The sequence below is a fragment of the Falco cherrug genome, chromosome 4 (assembly GCF_023634085.1).
Source record: "Falco cherrug isolate bFalChe1 chromosome 4, bFalChe1.pri, whole genome shotgun sequence".
In the NCBI taxonomy this organism is placed as follows: domain Eukaryota; kingdom Metazoa; phylum Chordata; class Aves; order Falconiformes; family Falconidae; genus Falco; species Falco cherrug.
Window position 1 is genome coordinate 48,846,492 of NC_073700.1, and position 24,203 is coordinate 48,870,694.

General features: G+C 62.4%; 3 protein-coding genes across 9 annotated transcripts; 2 read left to right on the forward strand and 1 right to left on the reverse strand.

Annotated features, from left to right (window-relative positions):
- The first annotated feature begins 1,058 nt into the window (after window positions 1–1,058).
- On the forward strand, window positions 1,059–6,028 carry CREB3L3 (cAMP responsive element binding protein 3 like 3). Of its 4 annotated transcripts, none has more exons than XM_027801368.2 (10): window positions 1,059–1,149; window positions 2,516–2,640; window positions 2,829–3,084; window positions 3,564–3,679; window positions 3,945–4,127; window positions 4,206–4,312; window positions 4,485–4,553; window positions 4,683–4,767; window positions 5,120–5,216; window positions 5,289–6,028. In XM_027801368.2, the coding sequence occupies exons 2-10, from the start codon at window positions 2,518–2,520 to the stop codon at window positions 5,636–5,638; spliced, it is 1,386 nt and encodes a 461-aa protein (XP_027657169.2). In that variant the 5' UTR covers window positions 1,059–1,149; window positions 2,516–2,517; the 3' UTR covers window positions 5,639–6,028. The 4 variants fall into 4 exon arrangements, with proteins under 4 accessions (XP_027657169.2, XP_027657170.2, XP_027657172.2 ...); XM_027801369.2 differs by having other exon boundaries at window positions 1,062–1,149; window positions 3,969–4,127; XM_027801371.2 differs by having other exon boundaries at window positions 1,062–1,149; window positions 3,999–4,127.
- A 544-nt stretch (window positions 6,029–6,572) lies between these two features.
- Window positions 6,573–14,268, reverse strand: SIRT6 (sirtuin 6). The gene is made up of 8 exons (XM_055706960.1): window positions 14,124–14,268; window positions 12,858–12,985; window positions 12,301–12,483; window positions 9,764–9,823; window positions 9,118–9,213; window positions 8,180–8,260; window positions 7,704–7,827; window positions 6,573–7,016 (listed from the first exon to the last, which is right to left on the reverse strand). Exons 1-8 carry the CDS (start codon window positions 14,187–14,189, stop codon window positions 6,693–6,695), a joined length of 1,062 nt encoding a protein of 353 aa, XP_055562935.1. The 5' UTR covers window positions 14,190–14,268; the 3' UTR covers window positions 6,573–6,692.
- Window positions 14,269–14,365: 97 nt separating this feature from the next.
- On the forward strand, window positions 14,366–24,184 carry ANKRD24 (ankyrin repeat domain 24). 4 transcript variants are annotated; one of them, XM_055706956.1, is made up of 19 exons: window positions 14,366–16,520; window positions 17,640–17,770; window positions 17,858–17,946; window positions 18,267–18,331; window positions 18,576–18,633; window positions 18,713–18,783; window positions 19,015–19,121; window positions 19,208–19,395; window positions 20,020–20,048; window positions 20,197–20,289; window positions 20,782–20,886; window positions 21,004–21,048; window positions 21,168–21,266; window positions 21,340–21,412; window positions 21,533–21,654; window positions 21,732–22,955; window positions 23,379–23,516; window positions 23,611–23,676; window positions 23,912–24,184. In XM_055706956.1, exons 1-19 carry the CDS (start codon window positions 16,452–16,454, stop codon window positions 23,987–23,989), a joined length of 2,850 nt encoding a protein of 949 aa, XP_055562931.1. In that variant the 5' UTR covers window positions 14,366–16,451; the 3' UTR covers window positions 23,990–24,184. The 4 variants fall into 4 exon arrangements, with proteins under 4 accessions (XP_055562931.1, XP_055562929.1, XP_055562930.1 ...); XM_055706954.1 differs by having other exon boundaries at window positions 14,366–15,039; XM_055706955.1 differs by having other exon boundaries at window positions 14,366–15,039; window positions 21,007–21,048.
- The last annotated feature ends 19 nt before the right edge of the window (window positions 24,185–24,203 follow it).

Below are 24,203 nucleotides of genomic sequence, written 5' to 3' on the forward strand. Positions count from 1 at the left end.
AGCGAGCGCTAGTGGCCTTGCCTGTAATTAGCAACTTAGTAATTAGCAACTTAGTAATTAGCAAGCGTTCCCCCACTCTGCCCCTGCCCGTGTAGCCCAGCCGCTGCCCCCTGCCTGGCCCAGGCGGCAGGCCCAGGCGGCAGGGCCAGGCGATGCTGGAGGTCCCTAATGAAGCCGGGCAATGAGCAGCCGCGGGGGAACTGTGGCGCTGGGCGGGCAGGTGCCCTTTGCTCAGTTCCAGGGGGTCCCATCTCTGCCGCAGGGCCATAAAGTAGGGAGCGGCCCGCCAGCACGGGCAGCCGCCGCCAGTGCTGCCACCCGGTCAGAGGGCGTCGAGCAGTAGATAACGGGACGTGGCCTCGTCCCCGTGCCACACCTGGGTCACACACTCCCTTACTCACCCAGCCCCTCCCTGCGTGGAGGGGATCTGGGGGGATCCCAGGGGATCTGGTGGGGAGGGGCTCACCTGGAGGGTGGTGCGTGTTGGGCTGACACCCACATCGCGGGGTGATAGGGAGGGATGGACATAGCTGCCAAAGGGCTGTAGTGTGTTCGGCCCCCCCAACAGCCACAGGGGAAAATGAGCATGGAGGGGTCCAGGCAGCCTGCCAGCAGGCAGCAGAACCCAGGCATCCGGGCCAGCCCTGGCTGCAGGGAGCAGATGGGACCAAGGTTTGTTATGGAGGAAGCCGTAAGTGGTAGAGTCCAAGTCAATGTCTTCCCCGGATGTTGTTCTCAACACCTATAAAATGTGATTAACGCCCCTATGCTTGTCTGAAAAAAAGGGAAATTGTCCCCAAAAATGGGTGAAAGTTCACGGGCAATCACAGCACTCGGACTTCGCTCACCAGCCTTAGGCCCCTCCTGCCCTGTTTGGTGGAGGAGGACAAAAACATTTGGCTAATGAGTTACGGAGCACAGCAGGTCCATCCCCAGGGCGGCCCTGCCATCGTTCACCGCCATCCCCAATCAGGGATGGGAGATTTTGCAATCCAGGATGTTATTTCTGTGCAGTTGGAGTTTAAACTTTGCCACTTGGGTCAGGGCACCACGGAAGGAGGTGGCTGGGCTCGGTGTCCACCCCGCTCCCCTGTGTGCTGAGGGGATTGAGAAGACAGGACAGCTCCAAGGGAGCGGGATCTCACACAGGTATGTCCTGGCTGCTGGTGTTCAATAGGGTCCCTCTACCTGAGGGTCCCCCGGGGCCATCAGGGCTCACTGGAAGGACTGGGGGTGAAGGACAGGGTGCAATAAAGCTCCTTGCCTGGATTGGACAGCCAAACACCACGGTAATGACAACGATCCCCAAACTAGGCTTGAAGGACACTTGACTCAGTGTTTAATAGGTTGGGAAAGGCAGTTGGGTGATGAGTTGGATGGCTGGGTGGAGTGGGGTGGGTAGTTGGGTGGTGAGTTGAGTGGTGGGATGGGTAGTTGGGTGGCAGGTTGGTTAATCAATTGATCAGAGAATTGACTGGTCATTCAGTTGGTCAGTGGGTTGGTTATTTGGTCAGGCAACCACCTGGTCAGTTGGCCAACAGATTTACCATTTGGTCTGTTTCTTGATAGGTTTGTTAATTTGGCTGGTCAACCAGTTGGTCAGTCGGTCAACTGGTTGGTCAGTTGGTTGGTTTTTTGGGTTGTGAGTCAGCTGATTGGCCAGTTGGGCAACTGGTCAGTGGGCCTGTTGGTTTGCTCTGAGTCTGGGGTCTCAAGCAGTGCCTGGGGTGGCAGTGGCAGAGCAGGGCTAAGTCCCCTCCTCGGGCCGGCTGGTGGCAGCAGTCTCCTCCCTTTCCACTTGCTACCCAAAATGATTAACCTGCTCTTCCCAAGGGATCACACACATGGGACAGGGCTGGACAGGGGACCTGACCCAGCCCTCAGGTCTGGATGCTCATCTTGCTCCTGCACTTGGGGGGCATGGTGGGGCTGGGCCAGCCGGGTGCCTGCAGGGACCCCCAGCTGTGCAGTTCTCTTGGCGGGGGGGGGGGAAATAGAGGATTTGGGAGCTACAGCTGCTGGAAGGAGCCGGGGGGGAGTCCACTGCTGTGCCCCTGAGCCCCCACATGCCTATGCTCTTCCTCCCACACATGTACATGTAGGGCTTTGCCATATATGCCCATATGTGCTCACATACAGGTGCTGGCACATGTGTGTGCATGTGTTCACATACCCATGTCTGCGTCAGCACACACATGCACATTGCATGGCCATGTGGTTGTGCAGACACAGAGCTCTGCACTCACGTGTGCCAGCACAGCTGTATGCACATGCAGCTGTGCACACATCCACATGGTCACATGCACAGTCACACATGCGCACACATGTAGATATACCTCCCCATGGTCCCACACACATGTGCCCATGCCCAGACATGCTCCCTGCTCCCTCTCACCAGCCCCATGCCTGCCCCATGATTTGGGGTGTCCCTGGAGCTGTGCAGCTTGGAGGGGAGGGGGAGGTGTTGGGGCAGTCATGGGCACTGGGATAGGGACCTGACCCTGCCGCCTTGCAGCCATGGCCTCTGGCGTGGGCAGCCTCGACAGTCTCGACCTGCTGGACCTCCTCTTTGACCGCCAGGATGGGATTCTCCGTGGTGTGGAGCTGGGGACGCCACCGGGTGCCTGGCACAAGGATGGGGTGAGTCCCACGGGCTGGGGGGTCCATCCCCACCTCAGCCCTGGGTCTGGCAGGAGAACCCCATTGCCATGCCTTACCCGGGAGCTGGGAGTGCCCTGCAGTGCAGGAAGCTCCTGTGGGCACCCCAGGGTGACGGGCACCCCAGGGTGACAAGCATCCCAGGGTGACAGGCACTCGTGTCCCCACAGCATGCCCAGGACAGCGAGGACTTCCTCAGCTCTATCCTGGGCTCCGGGGACTCAGTGTCGGACTCACCCAGCTGGTCCCCGGCTGCCAGTGACAGCGGGGTCTCTGAGGACCCCCCCTCTGACCAGCTCGACAGCCCCCCCAGGTGCTGTGATGGGGGTCCCAGCGAGGTCCTGTACCCTTACGCCGGCCCCTGTCGGGGTCTGCCCCTCCCGGGGGGGACTGGGGTCCTGCACCCCGAGGTCTCCATCGACCTGGGTGAGCCATGGGGGAGAGACTGGGCAAAGGACCAGGCTGGGGACACTGGAGGGACTGGGGACACCAGGGAGCTGAGGGGGATGGCAAAGCTGGGGTCTCTCAGGGATAGTGAAGAAATTAGGGGAGCTGGGGGTGCTGGAGGGAACTGGGCAGACGGGGGACAACTGGGAGGACTGGGGAGGAGCTGTGGGGAGTGGGGAGAGCTCGGGAACTGGGGTGAACTGGTCAGGCTGGTGTTGGAGGGGGAGACTGGATGGTGAGGGAGGTTTGGGGGAACTGGGGATGCTGAGGTGGCCTGGGCAGTGCAGGGTGTTCGGCGGCTGGGGCAGAGCCAGAGAGACAGCCTGGGGGGACAGAGCCAGGGGCCACTGGACTGGTAAGTGGCATCAAGTCACCATAGCTCTGGGGCCATGGCAGGGGTGAGTCTCCTGCAGCGGGGACACAGGACTGCTGACAGCCTCTGTTCTCCCCTCACCCAGACATGTGGCATCCCGGCTTCTTCCTGGAGGAGAGCCAGGACCTGCCCACGGTCTCCCCACCAGCATCCTGCACCCTCACCGTGAAGGACCTGCTGCTCTCGGGCAGCTCTGATGCCGTGAGTCCCAGCCCCTGTGTCCCCATCCTTCCTTGTCCCCAGCCTTGTCCCTTCCTGGACCACGATCCCATCCCCATTCCTGTCCCCATCACTCCCCATCCCCATTCCCATCCCCATCCCACCCCATCCCCATTCCTGTCCTCCTTCCTCCCTATCCCCACACTTGACCCCTTTTCCACACCACGGTCCCATCCCCGGCCCTTTCTGAACCACGATCCGATCCTCATCCCTGCCCTGTTGTCCCTGCCATGGTCCCTGGGGTCAGGCACGGGGTGACCCCACCACCCAGGGCTGTCACCCAGCTGTGGCCCCCCAGCAGCCACAGGTGCCCACCTCCCTGCTGCGGCAGAGCCAGGGGCAGTTCCAGGAGCTGGTGCTGACTGAGGACGAGAAGAAGCTGCTGGCGAAGGAGGGGGTGTCCCTGCCCACACAGCTGCCCCTCACCAAGGTGGGTCCCACCATGCCTGGGAAGGGCACTGAGTGAGGGGGCCCAGCACTGTGGCCCTGACTCCCCTGTCTCCCCCAGTACGAGGAGCGGGTGCTGAAGAAGATCCGGCGGAAGATCCGGAACAAGCAATCGGCTCAGGAGAGCCGCAAGAAGAAGAAGGAATATATTGATGGGCTGGAGAGCCGGTATGGACCCCAAACCCCTGCTCCAGGCATAGCTGGCCACCAACCCTTGGGGCTGGCACTCCCCCTGCCCCAGGTGCCCGGGGACACCTGGCTGGCCAATGATGGGCACACTGCCCCTTGTCAGCCCCCACAGCTGTCCCCCCTGACCTCGTTCCCTCCCCCTGTCCCTCAGGATGTCGGCGTGCACGGCCCAGAACCAGGAGCTGCAGAGGAAAGTCCTGCACCTAGAGAAGCAGAACTCGTAGGTGTCCCCAGGGCAGGAGAGGGACAGGCTGGGGTAGGATGGAACTGGGACTCACTCGCCCCCCAGCCAAACCTGCTGGGGGGCCAGAGGGGCTCGGAGGTGCTAATGGGCTCTCCCTGTCCCCAGGTCCCTCCTAGAGCAGCTGAAGAAGCTCCAGGCCCTTGTGGTACAGTCAAGCAACAAGGCAGCGCAGACGGGAACCTGCATCGCGGTGTGTGGAACCCCCAAACCCCCCTGGCCTCCTTGCTTCGAGGGAGGGGCGCTCAGACACGTGGAGCTGTGCTGGCAGGGCTGGATGGTGGGACAGATAACGCAGAGGGATAGATGCTCCAGGGTTGGATGGGTGGAAGAAGGGATGGAGGCACGTGAGGGCGGACGGATGGATGGATGAAGGGATGGATGGATGAAGGGATGGATGGTGCCACGCTGGCAGGGGCCCATGCACCAGGAGGGACAGAGGGATGCAGTCTTGGTTCTGCCACCAGCCCCCTCCCTGGCAGCTGTGTCCCAGAACCTGGTCCCCCTCCAGCACTGCGCGTGGTGACATCCCCCTCTGCCCCCAGGTCCTGCTGCTGTCTTTCACACTCATCGTCTTCCCCTCCATCAGCCCCTTTGCCCCTGGCAAGGCAGAAGCAGATGGCGACTTCAGACCCGTGCGAGGTGAGGGCTGCGCTGGGGTTGCACCAGGAGCTCGGGGCACCAGAGCAGGCCCTGACCCTCCTTCGCACTCAGTTTTCTCCAGGTCCCTGCACAATGCGGCTGCCTCCCGCGTGGCTTACTCACAGCCCCAAGCTGGGGACGAGAAGCTCCCAGAGCCACTTTGGCCAGAGCACCTGGGTGACGCCCCCGAGACCCTGCACGAAGCTTTCGGTGGCCGCACATTCACCCCACGCCTGGACAAAGCCCCCCCCCATAACAGCACGCAGCCACTCACCTCTGAGGGGCTGAGCCACGGGGCCGAGGATCCAGCGAATGCTGTGCTGGGGGATGACACCGTACCGCACCACGGCCTGGCATCGCTGGCTTGGACCGAGGCCGGCCACAGCAGGCCTGCGGTGCTGGAGCCGGCTGAGGAGCTCTAAGCAGCACCCAGGGACCACGGGGGATGCAATGGGGTGGCTCAGCACCTCATCCCCTATGGAATGAGCCCTCGGGGTGACCCCTCTAGGATCTGCCTCCAGGCACGGGCAGATGCTGGACCCACTTGGCTTTACTTGTATCTGTGAACTGGGAAGATGAGACCGGTTCCCACTGGCCTGACTGGGAGGGAAGGGGCTGCTCCTGCCCCTCAGGTGCAGCAGAAGTTGTGGAAGGGACACGGGGTCGCTCAGGATGGGGACGAGGGAACTGGAGGGGCCCTGGGCTGGATGGCTATTGATGTTGCAACTGGTTGGTTTTGGTTTTGGTTTGTTTTTTTAAGTTTTATTTTCATCTCTAAATACAAGGTATTTTGGAAAAAAATCCACCTGCTTTAATACGGGGTGATCCACAAGGTTTCAAGGACCTTTGGGCCAGGGATCCTGAGGCAACAGGGTCCAATAGAGCTGGGAGAGGTGGCCAGACCTAGCCTAGGGCTGCCCTGGGAGCAGCGGGCACAGCAGGAGGCAGAGGGAAGGGCAGCAGGACCAGGGCACCTTCCCACAGCTCCCAGCCCTGCACCGGGCCAGGATTTGGCCAGCACCAGTCCCCTTCCCTTCCCCGACCCAGCGACATCCCCGCAGATCACCAGCACGCAGGACGCAGGACTGGCTCTGCGGGCAGATCTCAGCCAGGAGATCGCAGCAGCTCCTTCCGACCACTGCCTGGCCCCAGCTTCATTTGAGATGGCATCAGCTGCCCCAACGATCCCCGCTGTCACTGCCCTGGCACCAGCACCCCTGTCCCTCTGCCCCCCGAGCTCTGTGGGACGTAGCTGGGCCCCACCAGCATCTCCTTGCAGAGAAGGAACGAGTTGCTGGGTATGGTTCAAGCAGGCAGCACCCTTCCTGCGCCAGTGGGTGCAGCTGCCCCAACACATGCGATTCAAGTGTATTTAATACTTACATAAAAAAAGGGACAATGTTTAAGGGTATAAAAAAAAAGTCGGTAGGAAAAGCGGCACAAATGAGTGTCTAGACAGACAGGGAACAGCCTGGGTCAGGTGAGGAGAGGCTCCACCTTCATCTTCTTCACCGTCGTTGGCCCTGTGTCTGGGCTGGGACACTCCTGCTTCAGACTGTCACGGTGCTCCACCAGTGTGGTCCCAAGGTCAGGGCACAGCCCTTCCATGCCATTGTGCTCCTCCTTCAGCAGCCTGCGGGCCCCAGGGTCAAATTTGAAGAGCTGTTCGGGCTTGGTGAGCTCAGCGGTTTCCACCACCACTGGCCCCGTCCACTCCGGGACCTCCAGCCCCAAGTGCTTCATCAGCTTCGTCATGACATCGTCGACGTAGGCGTGGATGCGCAGGTCGGCCTGTCTGTCCTGGGGCAAGCGAGGGCAAGCACGGCGTTAGGGACAAACATAGTGTGCGGGTACAAACGTCCCCTCCCAGGGAGTGCACGGGGACAGGGTGATGCCTCAGCTGCACGCGGGCTCCAGTCCCTGAGACATCATCCCTGGTGGAACACGAACTGACCCCAGCTGCACGGCAGGCTGACAGGGCTCCGTCAGGGTGCGGGCAGGCAGTCACACCTTAAAACACAGCCCTGAGATTGGGACGTGGATGCAGAGCCAGGCTATGAGCCCAGGACAGGGTGGGACAGGGATAAGGGAGCTCTAATGCCATCCCAGGTACCCCCCAGCACCGGTTGTTTGAAAGACTTTGGACAACGGCACCAAAACCAGGGCCGAACACGAACCGAACTCCTCTCCCTCGCAGCACAGGTTATGTGTGTGCAGTTACTTCATCGGGCTGTAATTCACTGGAAGATACATCAGGCTTTGGGCTGTTTTTATTCTGCTCTTGAGATTTACCTTCCGTTTCTCAGTGTTTATTGGGAGCTGCAGGTTTAAACTCTCCAGCAAGGGAAGCCCAGCCTGTTAGCTAAGCGAGGCCACTCTTCTACCTGGCCGCCTGGGAGGGGACGATGCACGGGGACTAACCTGGGATGGGGCCGAAACAAGGGACGCGAGGGGAAAGCAGCAGCACAGAACGGCAAGGACACTCACGTGTTTGGTTGCTTGTAGATTGACTATGACCAGCTTCCCTCCTCTCTTCTTCGTGATCAGCGGGAGGTTGCCGCTGGGTTTGATCTGCAGAGAGGTCCCCAGGGTGATGGAGAGATCAGCTTTCCTGTAGGGAGGAGACAAAACATCCAGACCAGAGAAAAAGCCGTGGCTGTTTGCAGACTGCTTCTCCCACCCTGTTCCAGTGTGGACTCTACAAGCAGCTGGGAAGCAAAGCTGTGGCCAGAATTTGCTGCGGTTTCCCTCAGCCGCTTTCTGAGGAGAGAGCTGGGCACTGCTGTTCCGTGAGTACAGCCTCACGGCTGCGAGGCACAGAACACGACTACCAACGCCAGGCAAGGCCAGCCCAAGGTCCCCCATGGTGCAGGCAGAGGACAGGCAGCCCCAGCAGCCTCCTGTGGCACCACCAGCCACAGGTGTCTGCAGCACCCACGGCACGAAGAGCCCAAGCACAGTACCTGCAGGCTTCATCCGCCAGCGTAAGGTCGCGGTCAGGCAGGGAATCCTCCCAGTCCAGAATGGTGTCTCTTAACTTCCCTCTAGAAAACACGCATAGGGACTGCAGCTTCTCCTGCCAGGCGGGAACAGCCAGCAGAGCCGCCCTGCCAGAGGGGACAGCGACCCAGATCCTGTCCCACCCTCCCTGGCCCTGCACTGTGAAGGGACAGAGTGAGCCCAGACGAGCTGAGAGGACTCGCCGGCAGGCGAGGGCACAGACTTCATCTGCACGAGGGATTTTGTGGCTGGTGCTGTGATGCCACCAAAGCCCCAGCTGTCTCGCTGCCCTGGTTCAGAGCTGGGATGCAGCTTTCACTCCCCAGCATCAGAGCTGAGCCAGGAGAGCTCTGCTCCACCGCCCGCAGCCCCCAGCTCTGCTGTGCCGGCTCTGCAGCCAGCCTGGCTGCGGAAAGCAGCTGCGCTGGGCCCGGTGAGCCTGGCTGAGGAAGCACACGGGGCCCGTGGAGCGTGTCTGGATGCCGGATCACCTCGGGGTACCTCCAGCTGCAGAGCTGGAAATGCTATTTACGCTTCCCTACCAAGGGCAAAGCAGCAGCAAGGCAGCGCAGCGGCCGCATCCTTCTGGAGGGGAAGGGGCTCGCTCTCTAGAGCTGCCATCCCACAGCAGGGCATTCTCCAGCACTGGGACATGCTCAGTTATCGGTGGGAGACCCCCTGCCAAGGAGGCTGGGACTCCTTGAAGACATGGGTGCTGGCTTCCCATCTGGGCTTTGGAGATCCCCCCTACACCCTCTGCTTCTTCACCTCAACCAGAGGCATTGTCGGCCCAGCCCTGCAAAGCCACGTCTGTGCACCAGAGTCACTCGCTCGGGTGAAGGGTCCCCCCGCCACCCCACATCCCCTCGGGAGCCCCAGCCCTGCACCCCAGCAGCCATACCTGCAGGCCCGCAGCCCCCGGGCTTTGGTGACGCTGCACAGCCTGCCCGTTGGCTTCAGCCCCATGCTGCCCACGACTGCGTCCCGCACGTACTGCCTGCAAGAGAGACGGTGCCATCCGGGGCCAAACACGCAGGGAGGTGGCACCCATTGTGAGAGGCCCCCCGTGATGTGGCACACCTCACGCCACACAGGCCACACTGGAGGAGCAGGCGGTGGCTCAGAGACACAAGCAATGACAGAGGCACCTCAGTTCTCCACCGATCCCTGCCTGCGCCTCTAACCAGGTGCTGTGGACAGCAGCTCTGAGCGACAGCCCCAGGGGTCTGCCACAGACCAGGATGGCAAACCCAGCTTGTAGCAACCTCCTCTCCAGCTGGCAGGTACAGACCCTGCTGCAGGCAGCCCTGCTGGCACAGCTGCCTTGCCACGGCCAGCAGGATTTGCCAAGGGCCTCCCAGGCAACAGAGATTTCCCAGAATATTCATCTCCCACCGTTTGACAGGGTTTACGATTCAGACGGCCAGATCTGTCTGTGACCCCATGCACACAGCCCCATGGCATGTGCAGGGCCTCCAGGGCTCCCCGGGGACAGCAACGAAGTCCCCACCCCACTGCCATCCTCCCCAGGCTCAGGGCTCACGTACTTGCCGCATTTCACACACTCTTCCACAAACATGTTCCCGTGGAGCTCAGCCAATTTGTCCCTGCGGGAGAAACAGGAGAGGTGAGCTGGGGAAGGGTGGAGAGCCCTGGGGTGACAGAGAAAGCTGCCCCAGCCCCCCTCCTCACCAGGAGCTCCTGCACCTCCGGGGCTTCCCCGCTTCCCAGCTCAGCTAGGTCAGACCTGCCAGACCACCACAGGTGGGGTGGCAGGGACCCTCTGCCATGGCCTGGGGACAGTGCCCCAGCACAGGGTCAGCACCGGGGGGGAATTATATTAGTTAGACACAAACAGGGCTGCATCAGAGTGAGGCACCAACATCAGGCAGGCACTGGGTGCCACAGAACAACCTGGCCGTGCTGCAGGGGGGCAGCTGGCCCGGCAGAGAAGGCTGTTCATTCAGCCACCAAGTGTGGGGGCTTCCCTGTGCCAAGCATGGCCATCACATGCAGGGCAAGCAGGCGCTGGCAGAACTATGGCACACTGAGCACCGCTTTGTGCATTTCATGCAAAAAAGGTCGCTCAAAGGGAGTTTGGGCAGAGCTGTCCTTCTCGTGGGGCAGGGGAGACCCCAAGGATGTGTTCAGATCCTGCTGAGAGCCTTCTGCACCGTGGTTTTATCTCCCATCACAAAAGTGCTACACTATAACCACTGCAACTGGGACTAAGGAGAGGGACAGCATGTCCTGGTTTTTTAATTTTAAATGCTTCCATCTGCAGCACCAATTCTAGCCCCTCCTCTGATCTGATCCAGCCTCAAATCTCTGCACTCAGTAGTAACCTGGATATTCACTTCTCTCAGCACTCAGCATTCCCCTATGTCCTCGCACGGTTCCAGCCCCCTGCCACTTGTGACTAAAACTCCCCTCAAGCTCAGTGCAAGCCTCAAAGTGCAGAAGCTAGAGGAAAACAAGGCCATACTCTCCCCACGTTCCTGCAAGCCCCACAGCAACCGGGAGCCTCCTCCAGGGTGGATGAAGACAGGACGGACTTGATTGCCCCTATTTTGGCCCCAGTTCTGCAACGCTTACTTAAGCACGTGCTTTGCTTAGGCAGAAGAGCTGTGCTAAACCACAGCGGGAGCCAGCAGCACAAGGCTGCAGGGAGCACAGCTGAGTTCTGGTCAGAATTTCCTATTCTTTTTCCCATGGTTCTTTAGTTTAAAAAGGCAAACGCGGTGCTAGGAGCAGGAACCAGGACTCGGGGCTGTTTATGAAGCACCTCCTGGAGGCAGCTCTCTGCTCAGCCAGTGATGGCGGAAGACATTCATGAGACATCTTCTCTGAGGTCCCACTCATGCTCCTTGTTCTCATCCCAACTCCCTTCATTTTATTTTTTCACTTGAATTCAGCTGCTCTCCCCATTCCTTTCCAGGCAGCTCCAAGCAGTTTGCCTCACAAAACAATTGCTCACTGGTCTTAAGTGCTGGAAATGGGTTTTATAACAGGCTGAAGTTCCTTGAAGGGAAAAGAGCCTGTTGCCACAAGCACTAATGGAAAGGCAGGTTCCTTCAAGGACATCTTTGAAATGGCAGCTGTGCTGCTAAATGTGCTTCAGACCCCACCCATACGGGGAGCGGAGATCTTGTACCCTCGGCTCCCACACGTCACAGCTCCCTGCAGAGGAAACAGCCACGCAGGATCCCTGACCCTCATCGCAGCGGGCGAGAAAATCAGAGACCACAGCCGGTAAGTCAGACCAGTTCCAACCGCGGGACCCTCTCTACGTCTTGCTGCCCCTGCAGTTTTGCAAATTTATCGTGAGGCAAAATACTTTTGAGGCCATCTTTGGCCCAGGCATTGTTCCATCACTGGGGCAGCACTGCCTTTATTTTCTCTCAAGAAATTAAATTTAAGCAAACTGTAAAATAGCACAAGATCCAGTGCTCTGAGACAGCTCTAGCTACGCGGGTAAAACAGGTCAAGAGGCATCTCTGCGAGCAGCAGGAGCAGCTTCAGAGCCTCTCATCCTCCCTCCTGTCCCTTCACCCCTCTGGATGGGTGCAGAGGCAGTGGAAAGGATCGTGTGCTCTGAGCGCAGCTCTGAGCCCAGTTCCCAGGAGCATGTGCCCTAACTGAAGCTGACGTCTCACTCCCTGGGCCACGATCTCCCAGGCAGCCATGCAGCGCAGCCAGGCTGCTCACAGCAGCACCGACAGCCACAGCTACACAGCTGATGGGTGGCAACATGCGATGGCCCAAACCATGACCTGTTTGTTTTTCTTGTGAACAAATGGCTTCTGGGTGTACTTCTAGAGAGCATCAACTGGGGCTGACTTTATTTGATCACCCTCTGAATTACTAAAATAACTTCTCTACATTCAGTCTAGTTCATGTACCCCTTCCAGTTTCCGCTCCCCACACCAGATGTGGGGGAGAGCTTCCAAGCCAGCCTTGGAAATCAACACCCAGCACCAAACGCCTGCCTGCAAGGCCACGCTGATCAGGCAGCGAGAACAGCCACGTGGCAGTGGCAGGGAAAAGCATGAGGGACGTGGAGACAGGGCGGGAGGGGCAGTACCGTGGGAATCCTGAACGCACGTGAAGGCCGTCCACATTCTGGCTGACCAGGAATTTCAGGATGCCAACTCTCTGCAGCCCCAGTAATGCCATGTGAGTCTTGGAGGGCCTGGCATTCTCAAAGGTGGTGTCGAATTTTGGGGAGAGCCCCTTCTCTTCCATAGTCCAGACACCATTGGGGCCCCTGCAGGAACAGGGACAGAAAGAGCGAGAACTGACAGCCCGGGCTCCAAGATGACAGTTGTAAACACAGTTGTAAACGCAGCACAAGCCCTATCAGGGGAGGAGGATGAGCAGGGCACCACTAAATGAAGGTTGTGGATCACCGGCGATTTTTGTCGTTGATGCAAGCAGGGTGCCCACAGGGCTTCTGTGGGCGTGGCTTAACCTCAAACGGGTGTGCAAGAGGGAGAGGGTATTTTCAACTGGATCCAGGACCGGAGAGGAGGGATGGAGCAGGTCTGGCAGGGGAAACAGTCCAGAGCTTTACAAGGTGTGAGATGGACTTGAAGGAGGCACCATCCCCCCAACCCCTCACCTGCAGTCCACTGCCCTTACCTGAAGTCGGGAATCCCCGAGGCAGTGCTGATCCCAGCCCCCGTGTGAAACACCACATTGGAGGAACTCCTGATCAAGTCTGCCAGCTCCTGCACCTTCCTCTCCACTTCCTCCGGGGGGTCAAAAATCTGAGCAAGAAAAGACAAACCACCACAGGAATGGAGAGGTGCAGGGATAGATCCAACTACACCCCTCCTGGTGCAAAGACCCAGTAAACCACAATTTTTTTTATCCAAAGGAAAGAAGATTTTGCATTCCTTAACAACAAAAGCATTTAATCAGAGAGAAACTGTGTTGTATAAACATCTCCATGCAGGGTAAGGGCTTAAAACACCTAAGGCAGACAGGGGTATTTATTGCTCTCGCTGACAGGCAGCTGATACCCCGAGAAGTGGCTGGGCTCCAGGGCACCGCCGGGCAGCGGGAGGGCAGGCGTGAACCCGGTGCCACCCCGCGTGTGCTCAGCTCCAGCTGTCACCAGCACGGCCACCAGCCCTGCAGGCAGGCCAGCGCTGAGGGACGGCGAGCTGCGTGGGAAGCCAGGAAGGTGGGGGACACAGGAGTGCTGTGGCTAGGTGGGACTGCGCACCCACCCAGCCTTCTGGTGTGGGCACAGGATTTCGCTTCTGCGAGAAGCTTCTCCAGCCCGGTCTCCTGGGGAGAGGGACTGAGGACAGGCCCCTGCATGTCCCTGTCCCCTCACCTCAAAACCTGTTTTAAGCTTCCCAAATACTGCTGGGGGCACAGGGCTGGGATCACCCCGCAGTGCCTGGGCAGGCCCCTCACACCCACCTTCTGGGATCCCCGCTGGGGAATACAGGGGGTCCCCACAGGGCTGGGAGCCCCGGGGTGGGGGCACAAAGCAGGGGGGTAGTGCCAGGCGTGGAGGGAGGGAGCTGTGGGGCTGGGGGGGATGGGAGAGAGCTGTGGGGGCCGGGACGGGACACGGAGGGAGCCGTGGGGCTGGGGGGAATGGGAGAGAGCTGTGGGGGACGGGACGGGACACGGAGGGAGCCGTGGGGCTGGGGGGAATGGGAGAGAGCTGTGGGGGACGGGACGGGACACGGAGGGAGCCGTGGGGCTGGGGGGTGGGACACACGCAGGGAGCCGTGGGCCGCGGGGGACTCGTGGGGGCAGCCGTGGGCCGGGGGACACACAAAGGGGCCCTGGCGCCGGGCTCCCCACGGCAGCCACCCACGGGGCCGAGGGCGCGGTTGCCATGGGAACCCGCCAGGCCGCGGGAGGGCCCGGCCGCGCCGCGCTCACCTCGGGGAGGCCGCACTTGCCCTTGTCCGAGTAGGGCGAGAGCCCGGCCGCGTAATTGACCGCCATGGCCCGCCGCGGCCGCCGGAGCGCGCATTGTTGCCAGCCCCGCGGCCGGGCGGAAGCGCGCAGCGACGCGCCGGGGCGGGGCGCACGGACGGGCACGCCCGGGGGACGGCGCCGCCGCCGCCATCTTTGTGCCGGGCGAGAAGGGCGGGGGCTGCTGCCCTCACCGTGCTGAATCCTCAGCCGGGACCCCCGGGGCGGGGGGTGACAGGACAGGGCAGGGCAGGGGGTGCTGGTAGGGCCAGGAGGTGCCAGGCCGGGGCAGGGGATCTCAGGCTGGGGCTGAGGTGCCAGGCCAGGGTAGGAAGCGCCAGGCCAGGGCGTAGGGTCCCAGGCTGGGGCAGGGGGTCCCAGGCCGGGGCAGGGGGTCCCAGGCCGGGGCAGGGGGTCCCAGCTCGTCAGGGCCCAGCCCAGCCCAGCCCTGCCCCGCACTACCCGCAGCCCCAGACACCCCAGAGGCCCACGGAGCCCGGCCTTGCTGCCCTCAGACCCCCCCACTCCCCCTCCGGGCCTGGCCCCGCCAGCCATGGCCCCTTGCCTCCCTGCCCCTGGGTGTTGGAGGGGTGCAAGCAGCCCCCTCCCCAGATGGGGTTTGTGTGTGTGTGTGTGTGTGTCCCGAGCCCCCCCCCGGCTGCCCAGCGCTGCCAGCTGTAACCGCAGCCGTAACCCAACTCCTGCGGCCCCCCCGCGCTGGGCGCTGCGGCAGCCGCCGGGGCACTGGAGCAGCAGGGCTGGGGGCGCCTGGGCCTGGAGCAGTGGGGGAGAGACCCTCGAGCACAGCCATCCCCCATCCAGGTGCCACGGGGCTGGGGCTGCCATGAAGAGCCTGAAGGCCAAGTTCAAGAAGGCTGACGTGAGTGCCATCCCCAGGGACATGGGGACGTGGGGACCTGCCCTGGGTATCTGTGGGGACCTGCCCGGGGATGGTCCAGGTTGCACAAGGACATGGGGACCTGGCCTGGGATGTCCTTGGGGACCTGCCCCAGGATGATCCAGGTTGCACAAGGACATGGGACCCTGTCCCGGGATGTCCATGGGGACCTGCCCCAGGATGTCCATGGAGACGTGTCCTGGGATGACCCAAGTTTCACAGGGACACGAGGACCTGCTCTGGCATGCTCCAAGTTTCACAGGGACGTGAGGACATGGGGGTCATCCCCAGGATGTGAGATGGCTGCTCACTGTGGGGACAGCATCCCCATGGACGTTGGCAGTGCAACCCTGGCTGGTGGGATTGAGCTCCCGGTGTACCCAAGGGTGCTCCCAGGGCCATTGTTGGGAGTGGGGCAAAGCAAAGGAATAAAGGCATCAGCAGCGAGAAGGAAGCAGGTCCCAGGTCCCCTCCCTGTCCCGCTCCTGGGGACGGCTGCCAGCTTTCCAGCTGCCACCGCCAGTAGAACCAGCATGTTGATGCTCCTCAATTATTCAGCACCAGCCTGGCACGGGGCCGCAGGCTCTCACCATCCTCCACGCAGGGCAGAGGGTGACAGTGCTGTCCCCAGGGCCCGTAGCAGCACCGGGCAGATGTGTGCACTGGGGACACATGGTTGGGGACATGTGGACACAGGTTCAAGCCCTCCATTGTGGAGTCTGCAGGCCTGCCCTGCTCAGGGTGCTCTGTGCCTCAGTTTCCCCACACTGCCCTGGACATTGCTGTGAGTGGGGAGCGGGGAGGGGCTCCGGCTGTCCTGCCACCCCCAGGGCTCTTCCAGGACAGCTGCCCAGAGACCCTTTGCATTTTGGGGTCCCATCCTTGAGGGGGGTTTGCTGAGCCCCTGAGACACAGGCAGGGGGTCCTGCCCCTCCCTTGGCCCCAGGGCTGTGGTGGGAGGTAAGTCTGTGCCCCCCAGGGCAGTGCAGGGGGTCCCATGTCCCCCTCCTCGAGGAGCTGGATCTGGCAGGAGGATGCACATCCGCTTTGTTTGGGGGTGCATTGCTGCCTCACTTTAAGCATGGGGTGGGAAAGTTGCCCCCCCGCCCAGCCCCTCCCATTTTAACTGGGACCAGCCTGGGTGCTGCTCCCTGACTGGGACCTTGGTACCTGCTCCATGGCAGGGATGCAGGGATGCCTGGAGCTCTGGATGCTGGGGAGGGAGGGAAGGAGAGAAAGAAGGAGGGACTGAGGGATGGAGGGAGGCGGATCCTGGCTCCTACTGCGGCAGGACCCGGCCCCCACCCAGGCAGCGATGCTGGACCGAGCTGGGGTTTGGGGTCCACGGCCTGGAGCCCCAGCCTGCCCTCGCCCAGGCGGGGGGCAAGGGATGCATGGCTGCCCGCCACCTCTTCCTCAACACCATGAAGCAGATCTGCCTCTGTGCTGCTGCCTCCTTCGCGGTACGTCCCTGCCCTCCATCTCCGGTCCCCTTTGGTCACGTCCTCCGGGGTAAGCCATGTCACTCCCACCCACCTGGACCCCCTCCATCTCCATCCCAGGGCTCAGCTGCCTCTTCTCCAGCCTGCTTTGTCTTTGCATGACAAGGGGCGGGGGGCGGGGGAGCAGGCACCACCCTCCCAGTTTGCCCAGTAATCCTGGGAGACTGGTTTATTCCCCACCCCTGGATGGGGTCCCTTGCCCCCCGCAGGGCTGGAGGGGCTGGCAGGGGCACCAGGTGGGCACAGTGGCACGGGTCCTGTGGCTAGCATTGGGCAGCAGGCTGGTGCAAGGCTGGATGCAAGCAGCTCCCAAAAGGTGACATCCATTTCCTGCTGCCCTGACTGCAGTGAGCTCCGGGTTGTCATCACGGGCTGTGGGGTGAACACAGGGCTTCCCATGCTGGTCCTGTCCCGCTGCAGGTCACTCCCTCGGGACGGGGATGTGCAGGACCACTGGGTCAATAAGCCCCCATCCAGCCCCAGTCCTGTGCAGCGGTGGGGACAGCATTGTGCCCTGTATATCCCAGGGAGGCTGGAGCCATCCCAGGGGACCTGCTGTCACTGCCAGCTGTGCTAGCCTTGGCTTGGTCCCTTCCTTGGTGGGGACCGAGGCAGGGCTGGGAACGGGCTCAGTGGGGAAACCTGGGCAGGGATGGGGCTCAGGCACCTCCTGGGTGCTGGCTGTGTTTAGCAGTGGGGTCACTGGGATGGCGGGGGCAAACCCTGGGGCAGGGGCAACCAGGCAGTGTCAGCTCATTCCCAGATCCTGACTGTTCACAGCCTGGCCCACCCACAGCTAAACCGGGGCAGCTCTGTAAATCTTCTGTGAGCTGCAAACTGGAGGCAGGGTGAAGGGGATCCTCATCCCAGTCACCTGTCCCAGCTAAACCCTCCATACTGGGGGCCAGACGCCACAGCACCTGGGAAGGGGGTTGGTCCAGAGATGGCCACCCCAAGGGATCGGGAAGGGAGGAAGATAGCAGGGATGGGGGTGAGGACAGGCACCCAAGCCCAGCCCAGCACCGTGCCAGTCCCTGGGGACAGCATGCCCAACACAGCCTCCTCTCGGCTTCATTGCAGAGCCAGGACTGGACCAAGAACGATGAGAAGCTTCTGCAAGCTGTGGACTACAACGATGCCGGGAGGGTGACATCTCTCCTCGTCCGTAAGGGCCTGGTCCCCACCAAGCTGGACTCGGAGGGCAAATCCGCGTGAGTGCTGACCCAGTCCCTGGCACGCTGGGGACACAGGGCTGGGGGCCAGGGATGTGAGTGAAACAGCCCCTGGTCTTGCTGCAGGTTCCACCTGGCCGCCATGCGGGGCAACGTGGACTGCCTCGAAGCCATGCTGGCTCACGGCGTGGATGCCATGACCAAGGATAGCTCGGGTGAGGGCACGGCTGCCGCACGCCCCTGGCTAACGCCATGGGCACCCAGGGCCACTGGTGCTCCCTGGTTGTCCCCACTCTGCTGGCAGGTGTTGAGGCTGAGGGGACAGAGGTGACGGCCACCCCTGCAGGGGCTATAAATTGTCTCAGCTTCCTACGGGGACTCAAGCACTGACCGATGGTGCTCCTGGGGATGTCCCCTTCTGTTTAGCCCCAGTCCAGCAGATCCTCTTGTGTGCCCATCTGCCCAGCTGTCACCCAACAGGTGGCCTCTGTCACAAGCCCATTTCTCTGACCCGCCTGTCTGTCCCGCTCCCCAGGTTACACTGCCCTGCATCTGGCGTCCAAGCATGGCCACCCACAGTGCGTCAGCAAGCTGCTGCAGGTACCGGGGCTGGGAGCATGGTGCTGTGAGGGAGGGCGAGTGCTGTGCCAGCCGGGTGTCCTCTCTGTCCTTGAACTCCCTTTCAGTGGTGGTGGTTGGCATGGTGGTTCCTGGCTCTGCCCGGCACTGTGTGGTGCTGCCTGGCACCTGCTCGGCCCTCCAATAATACCAAGGAGACACGTCCACTTGAGCAGTCTGTCTGTCTTGTCCCTTACCTTCCTGTAACCCAGGTTCTCTCCCTCAGGCCTCCTGCCCTGTGGACGTAGCTGATGGCAGTGGCCGAACAGCACTGCACCACGCAGGTGAGTAGGGACAGCGCCAGCCCTGTCCTGCTCGTGTCCCCATGGGAGGCAGAGCGCTCAGCTTCTGTCCTTCTCCCAGCGGTCAGTGGCTGCATCTCGTGCTCAGAGATCCTCTGCGATTTCAAGGCTCCCTTGAACATCAAGGACAAGGTGAGATCCCTCTGCTCCTTGCCCTGCTGTGCCGTGCAGAGCAGCAGGGGGCTGGGCTGGGGCTGCCTTTGGGACGCAGCAGCTTCTGTGGTGGAAGGCAGCAGCTGGCAGTTCCTGGGGTGAAATGGCATGGAGTGGGATGTGGAAATTGGGGAGGTAAGGGGAGCGGGGTGCCCCACAGCGGGATCTGAACCTTGTCTGCACACCCTCACCCAACCTGCTTCTGCCCAGGATGGCTCCACACCGCTGATCCTTGCTGCCAAGATGAGCCACTCGGAGCTGTGCCGGTACCTGCTGCACCGCGGCGCAGCTGTCAACAGCCAGGACCTGCAGGGGAGGTGAGTCTGCACTGGTGGGGACTGGAGGCGGACAGGGAGATGGAGGGAATGGGCACCCTCACCTCTGGTCTCATCACTCTGCTCAGGACAGCCTTGATGCTGGCCTGCGAGAATGGCAGTGTGGAGACAGTGGAGGTGCTCGTCAACGCTGGCGCCCGGGTGGCCGTGGTGGACTCCACAGGTCACGATGCCACACACTACAGCCTGGCTACGGGCAACGCTCTCATCCAGCACTTCCTGCAAGAGGCTGCTCAGCGCAGGTCCTGGGCCAGCGGTAAGGCAGCTGTGCCGCCCTGGTGCTTCTTGTCTGCAGGGGATGGACCCACGGGGGCGTTTTCACCCTTTCGGGTGCTTTGGGGCAGGGCTGTCTGACCCACGGCTGGAAGAGGCTGAGCGGGGCTGGGGGCACATGTCCCCTTTTGCCGTGTGGTGGGGGTGCCTTTGCCCATGCTGTCACCAGCTGAGGGCTGGGAGGTGGTGCTGAGCCTGGGTTGCCTTAGTGTCTGCACATGCTTGCACACACACATTCACATGTGTTTGCAGGCATGGGGGTGTAATTGTGCATGTGTATCAGCCAGTGTGTATGTATGTGTGTCTGCATGTGCATGTCTGTATGCATGGATCTTCCTGTGTCTGCACATGTGTATGCATCCCTGAAATTACACATCCATGTATATCCTCGTATTTGTCTGCATGTGTGCCCCTTGTACACACACGTGCTCTCCTCTACACGTGCTCTCCTCTGCACGCGCTTGTGTGTTCCCCCTGAGCGCTCATCCCTGCATGAGCACATTTAGAAGTGCCCCTGCACCTGTGCAGGCTCTGCCTGCTGTGCCCACTCCTATGATCCCTTAAACCTCCCCAATTTCTTTCTCTTTCCTTCCGCTCTGCCCCACAGAAGAGGAGTCAGCTGAGCAGACATCCCAGGTAAGGGCCTGCCTGGCTGCCCACCCCTCATCAGGGCTGGCCTGGCCCCAGCCGCTGGGTGGGGGTCCCCAGGAGCCCTGGGGCTCTGCAGGGTGACAATGTGTCAGGAAGGAGGGAGGCCACTTTATCTGCCCTGGTGTCTCTGCAGACGTCTTCACCTAGCCAGTCATCCGTCAGGGAGAAGAACAGCACCCCAAGGAAGAGGAAAGCCCCTCTGCCTCCCCTGGGCATCCCCGGGCAGGTGAGAGGGCGGTCCCCCTTAGCTCCATGCCCACAGCCAGCTTGGCAGGAGCAGGGTAGCCAAGCTCAGGCAAACTCCAGCTTCACCCGCTCCTGCAGCAGAGGTGGTGCTCACAGGCTGACCTGAGCTGCTACGGGGGCTTCATCCCCACACCTGGGGTGCATGCAGCACCCCAGGCCCCGAGCCCCTACTGTCAGCAAGGGCAGGGGCTCTCAGCCCCTTTCAATCCACCCTGCAGGCCCCAAGCACCCCTCTCCTGGGGGGCTGTGTGGCGCCGGGGGGTCTGTGCCCTGCCAGAGCCTTTCCTTCTCTCTCTCTGGTGTGAAAAAGTGCCGTGCACACCCCTGGAGTGTGGCTTGCCCATGGGGGCAGTGCTGCCTGGCTGGGCTCAGCCTGCCACAGACCCCTGGTGAGGACGGGCAGGAGGGGGCCGACAGCGGGGAGGGCACTGGCGGTGCCTGGCACCAAGGCTTGGGAGCCGCTTCCCTGCAGGAGGACCGGGATGCCTATGAGGAGATTGTGCGGCTGCGGCAGGAGCGGGCACAGTTCTTGCAGAAGATCCGGGGCTTGGAGCAGCAGGAGAAGCAGAGACGGGAGGTACCGGCCAGCTGCAGCGTCATGGGGGAGATGCCACCATGTCCCTAGGGAGCGGAGGGGATGGGAAGGATGAGGACAGGATTTATTCCTCCCTGTTTTCTCTCTGTGTCCTGCTAGCAGGCAGAGCTGGACGAGGGCTCCCTGCGCTCCATGGAGAAGCAGGTGAGGCCAGTGAAGAGGTCGTGGGTGGGCTCAGCTCTCTGAGGGGTCCTGGTGCTGGGGATGCCATCGGGACTCTGGTGGGAGCTAAGGGGACCCTGTGCTTGTGTCCTGCCCCACAGATCCAGCAGCTGGAGGAGCGGCTGGCGGTGCGGGATAGAGAGAAGGAGCGGCTGGGCAAGGAGGTGGAGGCTCTGCAGAGCCGCTTGTCCTCACTGGAGGTGGGTGCGGGTAGCAGCTGGCAGCAACAGGGGCTGGGGCGTGTGGGGGCTGACCACTAATCTGCCCCCCTAGAACGAGAGGGAGAACACGAGCTATGACATCGAGACACTGCAGGACGAGGAGGGAGACCCGCTTGAGTTCCCAGGTTGGGCCCTGCTGGCCTCCCGAGGCCGCCGTGGGGCTGGCAGCCCGTGGGGAGGTGGCACCCTGCAGCAGGGAGCAGGGGTTTGGGTGGGCGCAGCACCAACAGCCCTGTGCCCCGCAGGGGCAGAACTGCTGCTCTCCAAGAAGACGCTGAGCCCCTCGGCCGAGGAGCTGCTGGCCACGCTGCAGGGGCAGGTGCAGTCCCTCACCATGCAGAACAAGGAGCTGAGGGAGAAAATACAGGCAAGTCCCTGTCTGTCCGTCTGTCCCTCCCTGCCTCCGTCCCCTGGCACCTGCTGGCATCGCTGTGTCCTCAGCAGGTGCTGGAGAACTACGAGCGAGATGAGAGCAGCCCGTCCACCCTGGGGGACGTTGTGCCCGCCAGCCTCTACAAAGCCCTCCAACGTGAGCTGGAGCAGTTGCGGGCGCAGCGCTTGGAGGTGCCGCAGGGCACGGACACGAGGGAGGACACAGCCGGTGGGCAGCCAGCGGCGTGGAGCGGTGCCTCGGAGCATGTCATGGAGGGGAGCGCGGTGCAGAGGCTCGCCAAGGAGCCGGCCTGGAGCAGGGACGAGAGCAAGGCGGCGCCGGGTGAGCTGCGGGCACACACCGAGGCCTCCTCCGCGGCCGAGCAGGAGGTCGGCACTGAGCTGGCGGAGACCCGGGCAGCCCTGCTGCAGGCGCAGGAGGCGCTGGAGGAGCGGGAGCAGCGGGTGAAGGAGCTGCAGACCCATTTGGAAGCCAGCGTGGAGTCTGTGGAGGCAACGGCCTCCCTGGAGGAGGCAGCGAGGGAGAGGGAGGCCTTGCTGGAGCGCTGCGGCCGGGCGGAGGCAGAGGCGGAGGCCCTGCGGCGGGAGCTGGAGGCCAAGGCGCGGGACTGGCGAGCAGCAGGTGGCCCCATGCCCGAGCCGGGGGTGCTGGAGCGACGGGTGGCCGATCTGGTGCGGCAGCACGAGGAGGTGACAGCCCAGCTGGGGCAGCTGCGGGAGACGCTGGGCCGCAGGGAGGCTGAGCTGGGCGTGCTGCGGGAGCAGCTGGCCGCCCGGCCGGTGGGCCGGCAGGAGCACGAGGAAGCCCTGGCACGGCTGCGGCAGGCGCAGTCGGAGGGCTGGGTGCCGCGGGACGAGCACGCCCGGGCCACAGCGGCGCTGGAGGAGCAGGCGCGGGCGCTGCGGGAGCGGGCGGCCCAGCTGGAGGCGGCGGCGGAGGCCAAGGGGCGCAGGGCTGCGCGGCTGGAGGCTGAGCTGGCGGCGGCGGTGCCGCGGGGCGAGCACGAGGCCGCGCAGGCAGGGCTGCAGGCCGAGGCGGCGGCGCTGGCCCAGAAGCTGGGCGAGCTGTCGCGGCGGCACGAGAAGACGTGCGAGGAGGTGTTCCGCGTGCAGCGGCAGGCGCTCTTCATGAAGAGCGAGCGGCAGGCAGCGGAGGATCGCCTGGCCGCTGTGCAGAAGCAGCTGGCGGAGGCGCAGGACGAGGCGCGGCGGCTGCGGGAGCTCCACAGCCAAGCTGAGGACTCGGCCCGGCTGGTCAAGGACAGGGACAGAAAGGTGGGGGACAGGGAGGGGGTGCTGGCGGTTGGCGAGGGGCTCCTGGGAGGGGAAACGGCGGCCTGGGTGCTGCTCGGGTGAGCTGAGCTGGCCGGGTCGCAGGGGAGACAGACTTGCAAGCTACATGCGTGTATGCAGAAGGGTGGAGACACGTATGTGCACACATGCTTATATGTGCATACATGTACATGCACCTGCACTTCAATGCACGCTTGTACACGTAAGTGCACACGCGGACACATGCGCACGCGCCCCTGCGTGCGGACATGCCGCTCTCCTGGCTGTTCCCTTTTTTCCTCCCCAGACTGAGACTGAAAGTGGGGGCAGGAGGAGTGGGGGGAGGAAGCCCCGGCTCTGCCCTTGCCCGGGGACCCCCGTGGAGCCGGGGCTCAGGGGTCCCGGTAACCTCCGCGCTCCGTGCAGATCACTGAGCTCTCTAAGGAGGTCTTCAGGCTGAAGGAAGCCCTGAATGCCCTCCCTGAGGCCCGGGGACCACCGCAGCCGCCCCTCAACACTGCTCTGCTCCAGGACAGGATCCGTGCGCTGGAGGAGAAGCTGGTGGTGGGTACTGGGGGGTCTCATGGCCATCACCTGGTGGGTTCTGGGCTTCCGCAAGCCCCCAGCCTCACACTTAAACCCACTCGCTCTCTTGCAGGAGACAGAAAAGCGACACAGCAAGGTGGTGAAGCTCTACCGGAGCCACCTGCTCTATGCAGTGCAGGTGAGATGGGGACATGGCTGTAGGGGAACTGGGACACTGGTGTGGGGGAGCGGGGCACCAGCCAGCCACGTGTCAGTGCCCACGTGCATGCGGGAGGCAGCAAGGGGCTGGATCCAGGTGCCAACCCAGGGGCATGTGGGCCATGCGCCACAGACACTCCCTGACGTCCCCCCTCTGACGTCCCCTCTCTGACGTCCCCCCTCTGACGTCCCCCCCAATGTCCCCTCCACCCCAGGGCCACATGGATGAGGATGTGCAGAAACTTCTGTGCCAGATCCTGAGGATGCAGCAGCTGCAGGAGCAGGGCAGATGAGTCCCCGCCAGCACGGTAGTGCCGCAGGGGTTGGTGGCACAGCCAGTGACACGGCTGGGGGGACAGACACATGATAGCACCCCTGTGCCCCTTTACTTCTCTGGGCAGCACCCTGTCACTGGCACATGCACCCCCACCCGCCCCCAGCTGCCCCACACATCCCAGCACAGCAGCAATAAAGTATTTATACTCACACCAACGGGACGGCTCATCT

Bases quoted from the DNA above. Each gene is read 5' to 3' on its own strand.
- CREB3L3 (XM_027801368.2), top strand. From the start codon at position 2,518: ATGGCCTCTGGCGTGGGCAGCCTCGACAGTCTCGACCTGCTGGACCTC. The intron at 3,085-3,563 runs GTGAGCCATGGG...CCCCTCACCCAG, and splicing joins CGAGGTCTCCATCGACCTGG to ACATGTGGCATCCCGGCTTC. The intron at 4,128-4,205 runs GTGGGTCCCACC...TGTCTCCCCCAG, and splicing joins CACAGCTGCCCCTCACCAAG to TACGAGGAGCGGGTGCTGAA.
- SIRT6 (XM_055706960.1), bottom strand. From the start codon at position 14,189: ATGGCGGTCAATTACGCGGCCGGGCTCTCGCCCTACTCGGACAAGGGC. The intron at 12,484-12,857 runs GTAAGGGCAGTG...CTGTTCCTGCAG, and splicing joins TCGGGGATTCCCGACTTCAG to GGGCCCCAATGGTGTCTGGA. The intron at 9,824-12,300 runs GTACTGCCCCTC...TTTCTCCCGCAG, and splicing joins GTGCGTTCAGGATTCCCACG to GGACAAATTGGCTGAGCTCC.
- ANKRD24 (XM_055706954.1), top strand. From the start codon at position 14,713: ATGGCCCCTTGCCTCCCTGCCCCTGGGTGTTGGAGGGGTGCAAGCAGC. The intron at 17,771-17,857 runs GTGAGTGCTGAC...GTCTTGCTGCAG, and splicing joins GACTCGGAGGGCAAATCCGC to GTTCCACCTGGCCGCCATGC. The intron at 21,655-21,731 runs GCAAGTCCCTGT...TGTCCTCAGCAG, and splicing joins AGCTGAGGGAGAAAATACAG to GTGCTGGAGAACTACGAGCG.